Raw genomic sequence first — 21,177 nt, 5'->3', positions numbered from 1 at the left:
GTGCCTCCATTATGCTTAGGCTCAGAGACAAATAATGCTCAAAGTGTGGAGTATTTAAAAAAACACACAGAACTTATTCCTGATAAGCTGCTTCAAAAAAGCCTCTTGCATACTGGAGAAGGCAGACCCTTCCAGATGGCTGCCTGCTTCCCGGAGAGCGCACTGCGATGTTGGAACTGGGAGGCTGGCGCACCTGCTCTCCGGTCCGCGGAGCCTGTTGGTGGTGACCAAGGCCTCTGCTGCAGAAGGGTGGCAGGTGCAGTGAGGCTCCTCCCACTCACCCAGCTCTCCTTGGGGAGGGTGACCCTGCAGGCACTGGTCCCGTGGGTCCTGTGTAGGCACACAGAGTTAGCACTTCAGCGGGGGGTGATTGTGTGAATGTGTGCGCCTTTCTGTATTTTCCCTTCATTGCATTGAATTTTCTTCTGAAAATGAGTCTTTGGAGTACCTGTTCGAGAATATCTGTAAAGCAGAGAGCCCAGACTGCACGCAGACTGTGTACTCTTAGCTCCTCCATTGCACTCACTGCCGCGGCGGGTCTGCATGTGGGTCTCCTGTAGAAAATCAAATGTTAAGACCTGCCATCGCTTGTCTTGCTGTTTATTTTAGAGCACGTTCTCTAAAGTTTGTTAGCCATGTTCTTTATCAGTAAAAAATTTCAATTTTATATATATATTTACAATATTTACATTATTATATGTCTTACATAAGATAAAATGTACAGTTATTTTTAAATAAAATTCATGAACTGGTACACCAATGAATTATATTCATTTTAAGATATGCCAAATAAAGTGCTTTTAAAGAAAGAATTAAAAAGTGAAATATAAGTGAAAGTTTTCACATTTTCTTCTCATACCCTGAAGTCTCCACACTGTTTTGAAACCGCAGTGTTCTGAGATTTACATGAATGTAAAAACACAGACATTGTATAATGCTTCACAAATGTGTGTTTTGTTTTTATCATTGTCATTTATAGTCCATCTTATTAAGAACTACTTTCCACTCACGCCCTAGGGCAGTGATGGCGAACCTTTTGAGCTCGGTGTGTCAGCATTTTGAAAAACCCTAACTTAACTCTGGTGCCGTGTCACATATAGAAATTTTTTGATATTTGCAACCATAGTAAAACAAAGACTTATATTTTTGATGTTTATTTTATATATTTAAATGCCATTTAATAAAGAAAAATCAACCAAAAAAAAAGTTCGTGTGTCACCTGTGACACGTGTGTCATAGGTTCGCCATCACTGCCCTAGGGTGACAAAGAAGTAACTTAGATCATAAGACAGGTGTGTGGCGCTTTTATGAAATGTCTTGTTAGTTTCTCAAACTTCCTTTATACACTGCTTTTATATCTAAGCTTAGTAGCCAGAGAAAATGTCATGTAGAATTCTAGGAGCCACGTTTTAATAGTTACCAAGAATGCCACTTAATAAGCCTTATTATCTGCCAGGCACTGTGCCAAGTGCTTTTGTTATAGTGAAAAACTAGCATGTCTAAAAGGTGTCACCGCGTGCACCGGGGTGTGGAAGTCAGGGGTGGGTGGTCATCGGGGACACAGCTCGGAAAAGCATGGACGTGGGGCTGTTTCATCTCTATGATGGAAGGGTGGTACTAAGAGGAAGCTGTTGCTCCAGCCACAGAAGTTACAGCCGTAGGTAGGGATTCCCAGGAAGTTGATCTGACTTGGTTTGAGGGGGAGCTGCCCAGCAGCTAACACTCCTCTCTACAGAAGAGGTGCCCAGGGAGAAGTCGGTTCCCGTCACCAGATTTGGAGATGGCAGTCATTGGGAATGCTGTGGGAGGGATTCTTAGGACGGAGATTAGACTAGTAGGTACTGAATTATGTTTAGCTCCTTTGCTGTGGTCACATATATTCATTCTGTAAAGTGCAGCCGCCTTCCAAGCACAGATCTACCCTCTGTTGCACTGTTGCCCTCCTTCCAAGCCCTCAGCACTCCCACCTTGCCCTGCAGTGGCCTCCATCCACTCCAGTCAGTCTGTCCTCTGTTGTTGGTAGACTCGCCTTTCCTAAATGCCTCCCTTGTTACAGTAGGTATTAGTGTTCTCTTGCTGCAAAACAAGTTACCGCAAGCTTAGCAGTTTAAAACAACACAAAGTGACTATTTCAGAAGTCCAGGCACGGACGGCTGGATTCTCTGCTGAGGGTCTCACCAGCCTGGAGTCAGTGTGCTTGTTCAGGGCTGTGGTTCTCCTGGGGTCCGGCGTCCTCTTCCAGGCCCTCTGGTTGTTGACAGAATTCATTTCTGCGCCTCTCTTGGGCTGAGGCCTGTTTCCCTTCCAGCGTCAACTGTGGCCTGCTCTGCTCTGAGGCCACCCATAGTTCACACCAGGGACGCTGGCTTTCTTCCAGGCCGGACGGACTTGCCTAATTGTGACTATTTCAAAATAATGTTGTTTTAATTACGGAGAGCATATGTAAGAACTCCTTGGAGAAAGCAGGCAGACAAGAGATCGTTTCTGCTGAATCCTGTTGATGATGGGATGGGTCAGAAGAGATTGACTGGAGAGGTTGAGTTGTGAAACACTTGGGCCTTATAATCAGTACTGCCTTTCACTAAGCACCCCACAGGCTGTTAGTGAATCTTTGCATGGGGGTGCTTGTGGTTCCCTGGCTGGACACCCGCCAGGAGCGAGGACGGGATGAGGCAGGCTCCATGAGGCTGGGAAGGTTCCTCCTCCTTGGGCCTCCGGCGTCATCCTCGGGCCTCGGAGCAGTCCTCCGCCTCCATCAGATGGGTCATGCTTTGTGGGCAGCATTGATTTTATGTTTACTTGTGAAGGGACAGAATATGAGATTACCAAATAAAATATAATTTCAAATGTTATTAATGAAAGAATGTATTACATTCACTTTTAATGAGATCCGGGTGTTGTAAAATGATTCCCTGTAATGAATCCCAGGAAATCAATGAGGAGCTTAATTACAGTTGTGGCAGTGCCGTATGAGAGTATTGCTTTGGTCAGTTCTCCTTGCACAATTTATCAATCCTCCACCCTTCTCTTTCTTTAACTTAATTGCTTTGATGCAGTAAGTATAATACATTCTTTGTTAGCTTTTGATCTTTTTTGGAAATGTTCTACAAAATTCCAGTTTCCTTGGCTGTAATAATCATCCTTATAATTTTGTAATGCATATTACCATTCACAATTTGTACATTTTAAAATTAGGCAGTTATTTCTGTTTTTTAAATTTATGATCATGTCTTACCTTTTGCCTTTGTCAGTTTTTTGTAAACCACTTTCTATCTCTCAACTTATCAGTTGAACCCATTAGTTAAAATTTGATGTGCTTTGTATATTATTCATCACTCATTTAAGCCCTAAGGTGAATGTAAAGAAAAAAATGAATGAAGAGTTTCGCATTCATGTAACTACATATTCTTTTTTATTTTAAAGTGAATTTTCTTCTTACAGCATTTTTATTTTGACAGCTTAATGATTATGGTGCTCTCTTGTCCACTAGGTGTTAATTGATTTTTCGTATTTGTTTATAAAACACTATACAAAATGTAATTTGGATATTTAGAGGTATTCTTTATTTGGATGTTTAGAGGTTCTTTATTTTGGTGACTCTAGCTTTTGCTAATTATATATCGAGAAAGGATTTTCTATGCTCTATAAACACCTTATAAGCAGTCTACTTCTGATGAAAGGTTCAAGGCCTTAAAATAGTCATGAATTATTTTGACTGACTTATTCTGTGGATAAAAGAAATTTACTTAGTTCATTTTGAAAGGGAATGCCATGCAGCCTCTCTCCTCTCAGAGTCTTCCCTTGACACCATCAGCCTCTCTTGGGCAGCAGCATTCTTCTGTACAGCTGAGGGGTGGCTGGGTGTTAAGGACATTTCTTCCAGCCCTGCCTTGTCGCACACTCAGGGCAGCGTGTGTGGAGTCGCCAGCCACCGGGAGGCCGTGGAGTGGTGCAGAGGATGCCGCAGTGTGGCACGCAGCCTGTCCCTGAGGCTTTGCGCTGGACGGTGTGATATCAGAGAACGGAGCTGTTTGAGTATCCTGAAAGGACTCTTGTTTGCTCTTTTAAAAATGCTGTTTTCTTGGTGGTCACTAAATGTGTGCAGGTCTGGCTGTTCCATGACAGGCTGTTCTTGTCCTGTCTCACCTGCATAAGATATCCTCTATATCCACTCAACTACTGTTTCCAAAGCTGGAATCACTGTGGCTTTCTTTTTTTGGGCCTAAGTCGTTAGAGAATTAGAGAGCTAAACGTTTCTTCAGGATGTTTCCTTTGAAATCGTGTTTAGTCTTGGATTGCTGCCCTGGGTCCACGGGGCTTTCGCTGCTGTTCGGTACAGAGGTGAGAGGGTTGTGTTCTGACTTGTAGTGCAGCGTGTGGGCCAGGCAGAGCGGAGAAACGGGTACAGCCTGAGCCAGCTGCTCTTCTCCTGCGTGTGCCTCTGTGACTTCCAATAAGCCCCCTGTTTGCCTTTAGCTGCTCATCTTCTGTTTGTCTCCCCACCTTTATCCAAACCTGTTTCTCTTTCCTGGGCCTTGTTCTTCAGTCTACCTGCTCAAGCCTATACCTCTGTCCTCTTTTCTGGAGGCAACGCTTCCCCGGGAGGCTCAGGTACACACCCTGTGTGGGACCACCAAGGTAAAAGAAGGACCCCTTTGCCAAATACACGCTGTCTAGGAACTTCTGGTTCCACACATGCATTTAAGTCACCTTTGCAAATTATATTGATCCCAATCAAATAAATAGAAATATGAAGAAGCCTGTGCCTGGCCTAAGTGTTAGGCACAAGGCATGTCCAATGGCAGGACTATAAAGTTTCTAGATGCTGCTGATAAAATTGGACTGAAGGGCATGCCAGCCAACTTGTGACCATTAGAAGGGATGTCAGTTTCTCTGGCATTTACATTTGCTTGTTGATGTCCGCGATGGTGCCTTCCAGTCTTACCTCCTGTAGCCCTCACATGTTTGACACCCATGATACCTCATTCTCCTGATTCTTTCTCCAAATATTCTTTATCTGGGTCTGTCAGGATTCCTTTACTCCCAAAGGTAAAATTCTGATGTTTCTGATACACTCCTTTTCACTATCTTTGCTGGCTGTTCTCTGGGGCTCAGCCATGGTCTGTGGGTGCAGGATTCAGAGCATTGGGCCTCCCACCGTCTCCATCTCTTTCCTGGGCTCCAGTGTAATGTTCTGTACGCTTCTACCTGAATGGCCTACAGTTCCTCAAAGGCAGCGCCTTTTCCGAGCCCAGCCAGCTGGATCACCTTCCCCCGATTTCCTTATTTCTGTCACTGTGGTCCTTCTTCATGCACCCAGGTGCAGCCCTTTACCTTTTATTCTTTTGTGCTGTTACTTTATCTTCCACCTTTCACAGTTAAGAAGTCCTAACAGTTGTTCCATCAAAATACCCTTTACATCTGTCTGGTTCCCACTGTTACTACATTTATGCACAGTGGGTTAATGGCACAGACTCTCGCATTGTTTCTCTGCACAACTGTGCCTGTTGTAAGTCCTGGTGCCCATTGCTACCAGGCTAAACTTGCAGTTTTGGGTCACTTTCTTCATTAGACTGTCTCTACTGCCTGTCAAATGAAATGCCAGCTCCTCAACTTGATATTCTGCCATCTGACAGCCGCCACCCTTCCTCCTCTTCCTCTGGCAAATTTTGCTCTGTACTTGGCCTAGTGGTAACCCTGAAAGTATGGCAGAGAACTAGGTCGGGGCTCCCGCCTTCCAGGGACCCATGTTCCATGTGGGGCCACTGCATGATGAGTGCTGTGTGTGATAATGAAGGATGCTGTGAGGGAGGAGTCGCTGGGAGGACCACTGCAGACATGAGGATCACCGTTCTCTCTACGCGGTAATACGATGAAATCTGGAGGATGAGAAGGAGTTGATGGTGAGAGAGGCAGAGGAGGCGGAAGTGCACGGACCCAGAGGCAAGAAGGACCTTGGCTTAAAAACAGAAGGTCCTGTGAGGGGAGACGAGTCAGTGAGCGAGAGAGGCACCAGTGCACTTGTGTGGTTGGGGAGAGAGCTTGCATCTCATTCCAGGTGTAGTGCAAAGCATTTCCTATGCAGCAGATCTGTGTACATTTTAAAATATCATCCGTGCTGGAGCAAGGTGAAGAAAGAGGAGACCAATAAGGAACAAGGCCCTTCCAGTTTTCCAGGCAAGATAATAGCTTGGGCTAGATGACATGTTTCTCAGTATCAGCATATGACATTTGGGTCCAGAAAGTTCTCTTTGGGGGGCTGTTCTTTAAGATGTCTATAAGCATCCCTGGCGCCCACCCACTGGAGCACAGCAGTATCCAGCCCCTCCAGTCATGACAACCACTCTGTCTCCAGGCATTGCTGACTGTCCCTGTGGCAGCACCACCTCGGCCGTGAGCTGTGGGACGAGACGATGGCAGCACAGGTGTGTTTGAAATGCGTTGTGGAGGAGAACAGACTGTACTTTGCAAGGGGTGGGATGTAGAGAAGGGAGAGAAAGGAGAGTTCAAAAATGCTTCCTAGCTGTTTGGTTTGACAATCTAGGCAGATGTCACAGGTGCTTTAGAGTCTCGACAGTGATCTCTTGCCCCTGTGCTGGTTCTTGGAATTATCCAGCCACCTATAACGTTGCCCATCCCACTCCTCTCCTGTTTCTACGTCCCACTGAGGGTCCCGTTTAAATGCCATCTTCTTGAAGTCTCTTTCACCAGTTAATTCACTAACAGTGGTCATTTTTTCAGTTTCTGCAGCCCTGTGTCAGTACCACTCTCAGACACTTCCTGGCCCTGTAGCTTCTGCAAACCCCCAGGAAAAAAGGACCAGGGCTTAAAAAAAGGGGGCAGTCACCGTGGATGCTCAGATTGCATGGCTTTGGTTCTGCTTCTTGCCTCTTCTCTTTGTTTCTGTTGATGGCTGTAGTCATCCTCTTGTCATCTCTGGGCCCTGGGGCCACCAGGCAAGCCCTCTGCTCAGGTAGAATTAAGACCCACAGAGCAGGGCCTTGCCCTTTCCTGCCTTGTGTTGTACAGTTATGACTGCCTGTCTGTCGACTCCCCATCAAATAAATTCGGAGCGCATGAATGAGACCTCGTTCATCCCTTCATCCCACACAGCGCCTAATGCCCAGCATAGTACTGGTTGTGAAGGAGGTATTCAATACATGTGTGTTGAGTGAATAAGAGAGTGGTTCAGTCTAAAACATCCACCTTATTTTTTCTCTCATGTATAATGGAATTAAAGGAAAAGGAGTATTTTTCTGTGACGAGCACACAGAATGTTTATAGTGGGAAAAATGTTTGTTTTTCAGAGGAAGGTTAGCCTTGGTTGGGTTCCCTGGAAGACGGCAGAAGTGTGGGGCCTGTGTTGGTAACGAGATGTCTGCTCTGCTTCTGTTTCAGCTCTGGTTGTCAGCACCACCTCAGCGGGATTCGCATTGGCCCCGGGGCCCTTCGACTTGTCCTGTTTTCTGCTCACTTCTGTGGGAACAGGCCTGGCATCCTGTGCTGCCAACTCCATCAATCAGGTGGGTTTATCGCCTTCCAGGTAGATCATGATACTGTGACTCATTCCAAGCTTGTGGTATTACCACGTTGTTAAAAAAACTTCCAAAGTCACAAAAGCATGAAGAGTTACTATGAAGTTGTAACAGTGTACCCAAGGTGTCTTTTCTTTTGAGGTGAATGGTTTTCAGTTATGTTCCGGCGAGAAAATAATAGCGTATCTGCTTCAAGGAACCAGCATGCCTTGTGTTAGAAAGTACTTTAAAGCTGTCAAACGTTTCCATTCTTGTCCATTTCCGGTACATTTCCCTGAGCTCATCATTGTGTGCTCCTCTTTCTTTCCTTTGATTTTGCATTTTAAGTCACTAGTATACAAAAAAGAATGTATATCCAATTTTTAAAAAACATTAGTAACTCAGTATTTAGAAACCTGGTGTCTGGCATCAGATTATATCAAAATGAGCATTTTATTAATTAGCTAATTGTATTTAGCATGTTATTTATTTAGCAAATTATTTTCAATTAACGTTATTTCATTAGCATCTTATGTTTAATGCATCTTCCTCCCCCCACCCCTTATTTTAAACATCAAAATAATTCTCTAAAAGATTTTTTTCTCCTGTCTGTCATTGTGGTGTGCCCCAACGTTGTGGCTTTTTCATAAGATAACTATGTGAAGGAGCTTGGCTAAAACTTAGGGAAAGCTGTTTGCTTTCATCACAAGAACACCCAAGAGGAACTGGCACAGCTTTAAAACAGGAACTCAAGTCAGCAGCAGGAAAACAGCTTGGCTGAGTGGATATATAAGTTGGTAGTCTATAAAATATGGGAATTTTAGTGTTATAATGACTACATTCATTGTGTTTTTATAAAGTCTTATCAGTTACTTGGAGAAGTATGAATCTATTTCAAGTAAGATTTATTTTTTTGTTATTATTTTTAAAGTCAAAACAGTCTTATATTGAGTTCAAATAGCCCTCCCACTTCACAGCAGTATTGTCGACGCCTGTGGCCTGTGATGCCACCTCTTCCAAGTCGCTCCTTCCTTTTGCTACCCTCCCATATTTCTTGGCTAAGAGAATAATAATGGTTTCACAATAAACATGTTTTTAATGAAAATTTGAGTGAAAAGCAATATAAGCTAAATGGATTTATATGGCTATTTTGGGTCTTTTGCGAAAAAACTTTAAGTTTTTACCTTTGTTTAGTTATAAATCTAGGCCATAAGATTCAGCCAGGAACTTAGTCGAGTTTCCAGGCTTGTGTGTAAAATTGAAGAGCTGTATTTACCTTTGAGGTACTAACTGCTGTCTCCTGTTTGAATTACATAGATTTAAATGAAAGGTTTAAAATGAATTCAGGAAAAAAAACACAAAACGGTAAGAACAACAAACTAATAAACATCAAATGGTTAGCAGAAATGCCAGGATTTTATAAAAGACTAGAGGCCCATTGCACAAACTCATGCACCAGTGGGGTCCCTCCGCCTGGCTTGAGGGATCAGGTTGAAACCTGCTCTCCAACATCCCCCGAGGTGTCCCGGATTGCAAGAGGGCACAGGCCAGGCTGAGGTACCCCACCAGTGCACTATCGGGGCCAGGGAGAGATCCAGGAGGTTGGCCAGCTGGGGACGAACCACAAGAGGACTCCAGGGCATGTCCGTCCCGTCTCGCTCAGTGCCGGTCAGCCAGACCCCAGCAGCAAGCTAACATGCCCCTCGAAGCGTCTGCCCCCTGGTAGTCAGTGCATGTCATAGCGACTGATAAACCAGTCGACTGTCTGCCCCCTGGTGGTCAGTGCACGTCATAGCGAGCGATTGAGCGGCTTAGCATTTATTAACATATTACACTTTGATGGTTGAATGGACAACCGGACACTTAGCATTTTAGGCTTTTATAGGATAATACAGAGCCACCTTGAGTTGAAGCTGTGACACCCCCAACCTGCTGCTGCCCTAAAAAAGGTAGTTCAAAGAATTTATCATGGAAAAAAAAATAAAATACCTGTCAGTTGTAGCAAGACAGTATCTGGAGGAAAGAAATGGAGTGATTTACATTTAATCAGTAATTTACAGAAACTGAATATAGACCTAGGTTTTAGAAACTTTAAGAAGACTATGAGTTTAGGTGGCACTTTTTTTCAGAGTCTGTAGGAAGTTTATTCACAGTAGAAAGTGGGTGGGGTCTGTGGGTTTTAAACGGTTCCTAAGGAAAGCCTCAGAGTACATGATGGGATTCCTCCTGGTGCTGAGTGTTTCCTGCCTCCGTGGGCTGTCCAGCCCTCCCTGCCACTCACCTAGCACCTCCCTGCTCTTCCTTTGGGACACTTTCCCCTCCTTCCGCCCACAGCCCTCTCCATTATCGGGCATGTTGTCACCTTGATTGGTGCTTGTTGGGTACATGAATAATGGCTTCATCTTCTTGTATTCAACATATTGCTTTCTTCCACTTTTCTTGGGCTCTAATTTCAGTTGGAAGCTTCACAATTGTTTAAAATTTTTGCTGATTCCCATAACTGTACAATTCTGTTGTTGTTATGTTATTGATCAGCTTCCCAAATTATGATATTCTATAAATAACATGTTGGAAATGTTTTAGTTCTAGTGTTGGTAGGCATTCTTGTAAAATCAAGTTAAAGGAAGGTGAGGGCATTTTCATTAGTGCCTTTAATTAGTGTAATACTAGACAACAAGGGTTTAGCTGAGTTTTTGAATACCAGATAAAGACGTAGTCTTTGGGGAAATGGAAGCACTTACTACTTTTTTTAGGGAGCTCGTGTTCACTCAAGAATGCATATATGTGGTGGTAGTTATAAGAGTTCTTCAGCTTCTAATAGAGATCCATGGGAGAAAAAATTCCTACTGGCCGTGTTTATAAAGGAATTCCAATCCAGTTCACATTTCTAAATACTTTTTTTTAGCTGTTATTAATTTAGTTCTGAGTGACTCTTCTTTGTACCCTACTTCTGTGATCTCTTTGTGAAAGTAGGAAAAATAAAGCCTTGGAAAATGATTCTTACATTTGTTTTAAGGAGAGAAAATGAGATTCAGCTTCTGATTTATGAAGTAGTGACTAGTGCATAAAGATATGTATATGAAACCACTAACATTAAACTGTAGAAAGGAATTACATGGTTTATAAAATATACATGTGCTTAATTTGACACTATAATGTGGCTTTAAAGCAGGTATGCCTTCAAAGGATGAAAGCCATCCATACAATGTTTTTAATTTAGCCACTAAAAGATAAAATATTGTTGATGGCTTTGACTGATTGAATCTTGAGAAACAAATGACTAAAAGTGAAAAACTGAATAAATTCAAGTAGAATGAATGAAGAAATTTAAAAAGATAAAAATTATCATAATTACTTTGAATATTTGACTTCATAGATGTTATAATAAACTGTATTGAGGATTATTTTACTTATGTTACATATATGAATTTTTTAAAAAGGTTAAGAGTATATGTCAATAAATACATTTCTACAGGATACATTTTAATTGTGACATACTATTCCATTTCATGGATGCGCCAGTTCTCAACCAGTTCTCTATTATTGCAAATTTTCGCTTCTAAGGTAACACAAAGTACCGGAAGTGAAACTGCTGAGAGGAAGGCTACCAGCCAAAGCGTATATGAAACTGGTTTAACTTTGAAATATATGATCTTAACAAAATAACTCATTTCTGACATTTATGCAGTGCTTCCAAGTTTACAAGGAATATTTACATAAATTATTATTTAAACCTGTGGCCCTGTGAAGTAGGTGGCATTTCCATTTCTAGTTGTAAAAAAATTAGTTTAGCTGTTGAATTATTCTTTTTAAGGCAACATTTTAAAAATGTGCTATGCAAATAATTTATTTATTGCAGAACAGTGAGAAAATGCAGATAAGCAAAAAGAACAAGTTTTTGTTTTATTTTTCCATTATGGCAGACACTGTTGTGTGTTAGAGCTATAGCAGAAAGCAAACCAGATTCCTGCCCTCATAGTGCTTACACGACCCCTTGTCAACACTTGAAACCTCTATGATCTTATTAACCAGTGTCATCCTAGTGCATTTATAGACTTCTTTAGCACACAGGCACACATCTTCCGATATAATTTTTCTCATGGAAATGAATTATATACTATATGTAATTCGTATATTTTTCCATAAATAGTATATCAGAAACATCCTTCCAGGTAAGTATTTGTTATAACATGATTTTAAGAGTTCTATATAAATACAACGTGATTTGTTTAATCAATTTCTTCTTATTGGACATTTTAGAGATCTCCAGTCTTTTGTTCAGCATAAACAATGCTGAACTGCAATTCCTGTAGCTAAGTTGTTGAACATGTCCTTAACTATGTCTTTCAATAGATTTCCAAAATCATGTGGTGTGTTAAAAGATGTGTAGTTTTTCAAAATAAAAACTTAAAATTTAAAAAATATGTATATTTAAAATTGATTTTAGAGGGAGGATGGAAGAGAGAGAGAGAGACGTCAGTGTACAAGGGAAACATTGATCGGTTGCTTCCCTTATGCATCCAAACTGGGGATCAAACCCGCAACCTGAGTATGTGCCCTGACCAGGAATCAAACCTGCCACCTTCTGGTGTGCGGGACTGTGCTCCCACCATTGAGCCCCACCAGCTAAGGCAAAAAGATACGTATTTTAAGTACAGCTAAATTTCTTTTCAGAAGGCCTTTAGTTTGTTTCGTATAAACTTAAACTTCCATTTGACAGCATGTGAGAGTGGTCGTCATCAACACTGCATGTTAGAAAGTCTATGCCAGGTTTATAGGTAACATTAGATGTGCCCTTTTGAATTAAGTTGTATTGATTATTTAGGAGGTAGAGTTAGTTTTTGTTTGGGGGATTTTTTTAATGCTTTTTGGTCAATTTATGTTTACGGGTGAGTTTTATCCATTTTGCTCTTAGGCACCCACTTTTGTCCATCAGGTCTTAGGCTTAAAGTATGTAGATTGGATTATTAACTATCATTAGGACTTACATATTTTCTGCAGTTTTGGGGGTGTTTTTTTGTTTGTTTGTTTTTCTTAATCCTCACCCACGGATATTTTTCCATTGATTTTTAGAGAGAGTGGAAGGGAGGAGGAGAGACACATCAATTGGTTGCCTCCTACACATGCCCCTACTGGGACTGGGGACCAGGATTGAGCCTGCAAGCTAGGTACAGACCCTTGACCCTGGGGCCCTTCCGTCTGTGGCCCAGTGCTTTATCTACCAGGCCAAACCCGATGGGCATTTTCTGCAGTTTTTAGGGTTTTTTAAGTGCAGATGTTTCGAATGTTCAACCAGCCAGATCCTTTAATTTTTAATACAGGGTTTCTCAACCTCTAAACTCTTGACAGTTTGGGCTGGATAACCTTGTTGTGGGGATCTGCCCTGTGCTTTGTAGCAAGAAGTGTTAATAATAACAACAGTTGCAGCTAACACTTATTTCGTACTTGCTATATGCCAAGTAATGTTCTAAGCATTTTACATACATTAGCTCATTTGTTTAAGTCTAGGTTCATGGGATTTCAAAAATGGCTCTTTTGAAAGATCAAATACGTGATGAATGAATTTATAACCTAGACTTAGTTTTAAGAAGAACCATTGATGTTCTCAGAGACTTTATTTTGGAGAAAATTATAAGAAAGGCACAAAACATAAGTAGAATTTCGCATCAGACAGGTAGGTTATAATTAGAAAGATAAAGCTGATAAGGTATGTTATTTTTAGGATCTAGTGTATCTTTGAATTAAGAATTTTTACGGAAGGAAATGAAATACAGGGTCAAGAAGAGACATGTTTCTTGTTTCATACTGACAATACTTGAGAGAATTTTCATGGCTGAAATAAGGTAAAAAGGAAGGGCTTTGGATAAAGAGCTCTGAATTATAGGGTGGGTTGGGCAAAATAAAACTTACAGCCTTTAAAACTCTGAAGGAGAAACAGATAAAGATTTTTCGGTTTTCTCCTGAATATGAGGTTAATATCTAATGCATCTTTCTCCATTTTCCCTTTCTCTGATGTTTCATTTGTTTTGACTCTGCAGTCTGCCTTGAGCAATAGGAATTGACTTTCATCTTTCATGTTGAACAAAAGTGGTTATTAAATGTGGTGTTGTATTCTAGGAGAATAGAACTGAAGTTAGCAAATGCCAGTGATGCCATTTATTGAGCATCATTTGAGTAAGAAAAATCAATATGAGAAATATATTTTTCTTCTGAGTGTTGTGATTTGTTGGACTTTGATGTTTTAACTGGGGGACAACTTGCATTCCTCCAATGGCCTCTGAGGTCCGTAACTGTGGCCTTTTGATGATTCAGATTAGCTACTGCACTGGATCAGGTTGCATAGAGTCTCTGAAAAGTATTCGGGAAAGACTCTCCAACTAAATATGTTCTTTGTAAAAGGAAAATCATGAGCATGACTGAACGTCAAAAGGAAAATGCATTTTAAATGCAGTCTCTTTTCCTGAATATATAACCCCAAATAGTTCCTAAATTACATTTGATTCACTCTCCAGAATGATCCATCTAAGCAGAGTGGGTTTGGCATAGATATTTATAACTAAGATAACTCTAGATGAAGTTTTGCCAGCAAATGCAGAGATGATAATTTGAACATATTTTTGTAGATAGTATTTTATAAATTACATACCCTATTAACTGGTTATTATTTTATTTGCTTCTTACAGTAATTTGGTGGGTGGGGTGGTATTATTCCAGTGTTTGTGGAAGATTGAGATGAAGCTTAGTGATGTCACTGGTGACATATCTGAAAATGGTCAAATTGGGAGCAGAACTTGTAGACCATGGGCTCCTCGTTTACCCCTTTTTTCCCTCAGCCGAAATGTCCTGGTCCAAGCACCACCCTGGAATAAGGCTGTTTCCATTAGTGACTTTCTTCCACCAAATTACCTGCTGGCATTCTTGCTGCTAAGTACTGGAGGTGAACGTACCATAGTGTATGTTTCTGTAATGAGATTGGGAGGACTTAAAGCACTTATACTCTCTATATGCTAAGTGCTTAGTGAATGTTAGCTATTATTGTTGTTATTAATATAAACGTTTGGTCTGTTTTTGCCACACATCCCCCATGCTTTCAGAATCTTATTTTCTTCCAATTACCTCCAGTTAGAGTCTAGCAGAAGCCAAGCTGAGTTTCTTGCCAGATTATCTTTTTTTGTCAATCTTCAGTGTGTTTGGCCTTTCCCAGTAGTTTGTTCTGAATCCCATTAGCCGCTTGTTCTCTGCTCTAACCCCAGACCCCTCGCTGTTTTCTAGGCGAGGTGACTCTAGGCTGACTGCTGGCACTGATGTGGGAACTGACTGTGGCTGATGGCTGAGGACTGTGTGCTTATCTCCTATTCCCCCTTTTTGCCCCAGTGACAAACTGCTTTTAAGGTTCAATACATTAAAATTTCCTATCCCTTGATATTTATGCTTTAAAATCAGGATAATTTGGTCATTTTGATTTCCATACTGAGTTCCCAGACATTGGGTAGGAGCCAGAATTGGGGTGGAGGGTTAGGGGTGGTGAGACAGTGGAGCAGTTTGTTATACCTACACTCCTTTTACCCAGATCATCTTCTGATCATTCTTTGTCTGTTGCTATTTTTACCCAGTAATGGAGCTCCAAACTTCTTTAGGCAAGCTTTTGACCTTAAAATCTATGTGTAAATGATTAAGCAAATTCTAAAACTCACATTTTCATGACCACCTAGTCCTTTGCGAAGGTTTAGAAAGTATTGTTTGGCAGAAAGGGAAGTGACTTACCTATGTGATTAATCTTAAGGAAAACTTCACTCTGGCATTTTCCTCAGATCCTATGCCAGATGTCTCCTGGAAGCAGCGATCACAGGGAACAAAGAAACTAAGGATTTGAATGATGGCATGGAGAGATAGCGGGCAACAAAAGAGAAATTTTGTAGTTAATAAGATTTATGTAATGTAACCTAGAGTATCCTTATGCCTTAAAATATACTTTGTAACCTTAAAATACTAATATGCAGTTTTAACTTTTATTCCAACTGAGGTTTCTTTAGTCCTGGAAAATATTTACCTGCTAGCTTATAAGAAAAGAAAAATATCACTGAAATAAAAGTCTGATGTAATATCCTAATGTTTTCATTAATATATGTTAGTAAAAGTATGACTATTCTGGTATTGCTTCTAGCATAAGTATGGTTGATCTAGAACGTACCATTGCTTATATTGCTGCCGTTAGGTGTACTGAACAAGGATTACACAGTGCTGTGGATCATTGCCTTAAACAGCTGCCTGAAGCTATGTGGATAAAGACCCCTCTCTCAAAGTCCCTGATGTTATTTCCTAATATGAAATAACACGAATTAAATGTAACATCTGGCTTTAAGGATATAAAGAGATCTTTAGACCAGATTCCCAATACATACAGAAGTATTCGGGGGCTTGTGAATTAGGGTATTGGTAAAGAACACTGTTTTCTGAGCCTGGATTCCCTCCATGATTTTCACTTGGGTTGAATAAGTGACTGACCGAACAGCAAAATAGGCTTGTTTAAATAAGCATGCGGTCAACCTTGAATATAGATGTGGACAGTCCCCTAATTAAAAAATCTAACGTGTTTTCCTATAAAAAGAAAACTAGTGTGTACATTTTTCAACAGATACTCAGTCATTCTGAATACTTCTGGCTTGCCTATATAAAAAATGACCCTTTTCATCGGAACTAGGTGAGCATTCTGGCTCTAAGACTCTGCTTCAATGCCAGTGAAGGACAGGAAAATGTGTCTGAACTAGGTCTCTCTTGCACAGAATTTTGATTATTCTCCTTAACTCAGGTTAAAATTATTGAAGTGGGGGAGGCTGTTGAAATCCTCTTGATTTTCGCGTACCCTCTGGAGAGTGATCCTGAGTTCCCAGCACCAGAAAGCAAGATGCTCCATAAATAGAGAAGGTGCTGATACTACACTGGGGCCATTTCTTGAAAGCTACTTTCAGAAAGGATCCTTACACATTTATTGATTTCTTTTGTTAGTGATGTAATGATTGGTCCCTACTCTGAAGTAGTTCGAGGTATGATAGGAGAGGACAGATATATAAAGTACAATAAAACAATAAAACATGTTGGTATTGGTGTGGAATGTAGGCAGTTCCTTAGGTGTAAGCAGTGCAAGATGTGGGGAGCAATCATTTCTACCTTTGGAGGTCAGGGACGCTTCTCAGAGAAGTGACCGGGCTATCAGGTAGTTACGTGGGTATCTACCAGGTAGATGCGTGTGAGAGGGGAACTTTCCAGACGGAGAACATCATGAGTAGCAACACAGAAATGTGAACTCTTGTACACAGGAGATCACTCGGAGCCTGCAAACACTGCAGCACAGCAGAAACATCACAAGGAGGGGAGGGCGCTGTGAGGTCTGGCTGAGGCAGTGAGCAGGGGAGGTCAGTAGGGGCCCCACATGCCTGCTAAAGCTATGAGGCCTACCTTGTAGATGTCGGGCAACCACTGATTGTTGCTGATAAGGCCATACCACAAGTAATGGCTTTCTATTATTCTGATGATAGAGAAGAGAATCCTAACTTTGACCCTACAGTTTCTTTAGGGTCTGTTTCTTCTCCAGCCTCCTCTCCCTCCACTGTCCTCATCTGAGACCACAGGGCTGCCTAGATCCAAGCACCTGTTATGTGCTGGAAAGTGATTATAGACACATAGCCTCAGAAATAGCATTTTTTAAAAGCTATTCTCTGTTTACAAGGCACTCACCTTAGTTACCCTCAGTGATGTTTTCCATTTCAGAGGCCAATGCTCTTGGGTCCCTTCCTTCCATGTTCTACTTGCTGTTTTAGGGCTGGTGGTGATTCTTGAGTTGGCACATGCATGTGTTGGCCAGGCGAGCAGCTATTGTCATTGGCCTAGAAAAATGCTGGCCATGTTGCTAGAACCTCCAAGTTTTCAATATAAGCTAGATACTTGGATTTTGAGATGAAATTTCCTGAATGTTAAATGGAAAATGTTGGCTCCTTTTTTTTTTTTTTTAATTCTGTGCATACCAAACAAAACCTGTCAGTAGGTTAAATTTGCCTTGTGCCCCCCCCCAACCCTACCACCACCACCACTTACCACCACCACCTCAGTTCTGGCCTTTGAAATAAAGCAAATATTTTAATGTAGCATCATTTACCAAAATTTTAAAAAAATATATTTCTGAAGAAAAGAAAATGCTTTCTATGAAAACAGAATTCTTCACAACTAAAACAAGGGGTATAGTGTTCTGTACTTATTTTCATCATGCTGAGAAAAGTGAAGCACAAAAGCTCTCAGCCACTTCCATAGACTCAAGCCATGGTGCTGAATCTTTGCTCTTAGGTGAGGCTGCTGGCTTGCGGGCATGGGTATCTTCTTGAGCTATATTATAGAAGAGCTCATTATTTAAAATTTAAAAGGGGGGATAGTACTGTTCTAGCATCCAAAAGGTAAAGTCAAGAAAGGTCAAATGTAAATTGCTTCAAGAAACACCTGGATATTTCAAATGTGTTCACAATTATTTCTCTACTGAGGCATTATGTTTCAGAAAGTGCCATTAATTGTAATAGAGTAACACACCGCTCTTTGTGAAATTTAAGTCCATTGAATATCAGCCCCTTCAAAGACAATAAAAATTCCAGCCTGCATTTACCTATTCCCCGGTGAGGAGTTACTACAATGCACATTATATCATTCTATGTGAAATTCTTTGACTTAATCGTTTCGTGCCATTCCATAATAGTACATTTTTTGGCTTAGTTTTCAATAGTTGTTCATATTTCTTAATCATCCCTTCTCTCATTAGTCCATTTCTTTTTCACAAATGTCCACACAGTTATTAATATAATACTGTGAATTTCTGTTATTTTGTAAGCATAGTTTTAAAAAATTTACATGATTTTAAAAAATCATTTGAATTAGGCAGCCAATTCATCCCACTGTTTAAATTTAGTTTTTATTGTCATGCTTATTTTTATCCTTAATTTTATTATTTCTATCAAGTTGAAATCTAAATAGTGATTGAACATTGAGTTCTCATTTGCTTTTTAAATGTCTGTATAGGATGGTGTGATAGTAAAGAATCCATTTATTTTTAATAATTCATTGATCAAAGAAATATTTCTGGATATGTCATTGGTATTTTACTTCCAAGTATCTCAGGATGCCAGCAGGTGACTTTAACGTTACAGTCTTCTGTAAAAAAGGTATTGAAAGATAAACTGAGGCATCTTAACATTTTTAAGAGTTTATTTGAGCAAAAATGATTCAAGTTGGGCAGCACCAAACTGGAAGTGGAAAGGAGAGGCGCTGGGAAAGGCTTTCAGAGAAGATGCCATCCCAGAGCTGGGAACGTATTTGATTGGCTGAAGCTTAAGCAGCGCTTTATCTGGGAAAACCTCAGTGGCTGTTTGTGGTTGACTGTCCTTAGGTTTGATTTCTTAACCAAGGCACTATAGGCTTAGGTGTTAAAAGGTTTGTTTATGGAGGCTGCCAAGGCATTGAAGCCAGCCAGCTCAGTCTCATTTAACAGCAAGTCCACTCTTAGGTGGTTGATGAATACTTTAGAGCAACCGTCGCCAACCCTTCGGACCTCACGGACCACCAGTGGTCCACGGACCACAGGTTGGCGGCCGCTACTCCAAAGGTTTCCTTAAACCAGTGGTCGCCAACCTTTCGGACCTCACGGACCACCAGTGGTTCACAGACCTACGGTTGGCGACCGGTGCTTTAGAGCTAAGTCATTTGGCGAAAGAACTACAGTCATACTCATATATAATTGTTAGTTATGAGAGGACACCTAAAATGGATATTCTTAAGCGTGGTCATTAGAAGTTAGTATATGGTAGCACAAAAATAGTCTCAGGCTCATTGTAGTTAATCTTTCCCTCTAAGGTCACTTTAATCAGTATTTGTTTTGTACTTGTTTTCCCCAAAATGTGTATGTTAGGGTTTAATTTAACCTTGTCTGGATTTTGACACCTTCAACATTGTTCTCATAACTCCTTGTGTATTTATTTCTGAGTTGCCCCTCTTTTACGTTGAACTTCAATTTTGTTTTTACATGCCTGAATGTTCCACTCGTCTGAGGGGCCCTTCTTGGTTGCAGAGGTGTATTTTATTTATCTGCATCCCTGGTACTTGCAGAGTGGTAAATAGATGCTCTCATATTTTACTCTGCATACTTAGCTATTTCTTAACTTGGTTACAAGGAGCATATACTTAGGAGTTATATTGCACGTGGATAACACTGGAAATAACACACTAACAGAAATGAAGGATGACTCATCCAGCTCTTTCTTCTTCTAAAGGTAGAATCACAAGAAAAGTAGAAGCAAATTCCCCAGCACTACTCAACCCATCACCTAGAACAGGGGCGGCAGATGAAGTGACAGCGTTCAGGAAGGTAAGAAACGCCCACATTTCCTAATCAGAGTAAGAGCCTCTCAGTTCCCCAACATACATCTCTGTTCTTCCTTCCTCACAATTAAAGATCTTCTTTACCATCTGGGCAGAATAACATACAGACTTGCTTCTCTCGCTCTGAGTTTAATTAACATCAGTAGAGGTCATGGGAATTTTCCAAGGAGAAAGCTGGTACAGGGCAAAGCAGGAAAACGTTTCTTGGGCCTCCTCCCCGTTCTGAGCCCTGCTTTCCGAAGGCTGGCTACGCTGGGCTCAGGCGAGCCTCATTTCAATTAATCTCTTTCTTTGATTGCAGATCATGTTCATATTTCTTAATCATCCCTTCTCTCATTAGTCCATTTCTTTTTCACAAATGTCCACACAGTTATTAATATAATACTGTGAATTTCTGTTATTTTGTAAGCATAGTTTTAAAAAATTTACATGATTTTAAAAAATCATTTGAATTAGGCAGCCAATTCATCCCACTGTTTAAATTTAGTTTTTATTGTCATGCTTATTTTTATCCTTAATTTTATTATTTCTATCAAGTTGAAATCTAAATAGTGATTGAACATTGAGTTCTCATTTGCTTTTTAAATGTCTGTATAGGATGGTGTGATAGTAAAGAATCCATTTATTTTTAATAATTCATTGATCAAAGAAATATTTCTGGATATGTCATTGGTATTTTACTTCCAAGTATCTCAGGATGCCAGCAGGTGACTTTAACGTTACAGTCTTCTGTAAAAAAGGTATTGAAAGATAAACTGAGGCATCTTAACATTTTTAAGAGTTTATTTGAGCAAAAATGATTCAAGTTGGGCAGCACCAAACTGGAAGTGGAAAGGAGAGGCGCTGGGAAAGGCTTTCAGAGAAGATGCCATCCCAGAGCTGGGAACGTATTTGATTGGCTGAAGCTTAAGCAGCGCTTTATCTGGGAAAACCTCAGTGGCTGTTTGTGGTTGACTGTCCTCAGGTTTGATTTCTTAACCAAGGCACTATAGGCTTAGGTGTTAAAAGGTTTGTTTATGGAGGCTGCCAAGGCATTGAAGCCAGCCAGCTCAGTCTCATTTAACAGCAAGTCCACTCTTAGGTGGTTGATGAATACTTTAGAGCAACCGTCGCCACCCCTTCGGACCACACGGACCACCAGTGGTCCACGGACCACAGGTTGGCGGCCGCTACTCCAAAGGTTTCCTTAAACCAGTGGTCGCCAACCTTTCGGACCTCACGGACCACCAGTGGTTCACACCTACGGTTG

The 21,177-nt window shown here is 40.9% G+C and overlaps 1 protein-coding gene across 1 annotated transcript in view; it reads left to right on the top strand.

The window, feature by feature from the left end:
• Positions 1–21,177, top strand: part of LOC102768527 (protoheme IX farnesyltransferase, mitochondrial) — a 119,458-nt gene that overhangs the window by 23,544 nt on the left and 74,737 nt on the right. The window contains exon 4 of the mRNA XM_006762741.2: positions 7,399–7,523. Within this exon, the coding sequence (XP_006762804.1) occupies positions 7,399–7,523 (125 nt within the window). The remainder of the gene's footprint in view (positions 1–7,398; positions 7,524–21,177) is intronic.

The sequence above is a fragment of the Myotis davidii genome, unplaced genomic scaffold (assembly GCF_000327345.1).
Source record: "Myotis davidii unplaced genomic scaffold, ASM32734v1 scaffold398, whole genome shotgun sequence".
Classification (NCBI taxonomy): Eukaryota; Metazoa; Chordata; class Mammalia; order Chiroptera; family Vespertilionidae; genus Myotis; species Myotis davidii.
Note: the sequence above shows the minus strand (reverse complement) of the source record. Positions and strands in the feature narration are given on the sequence as shown.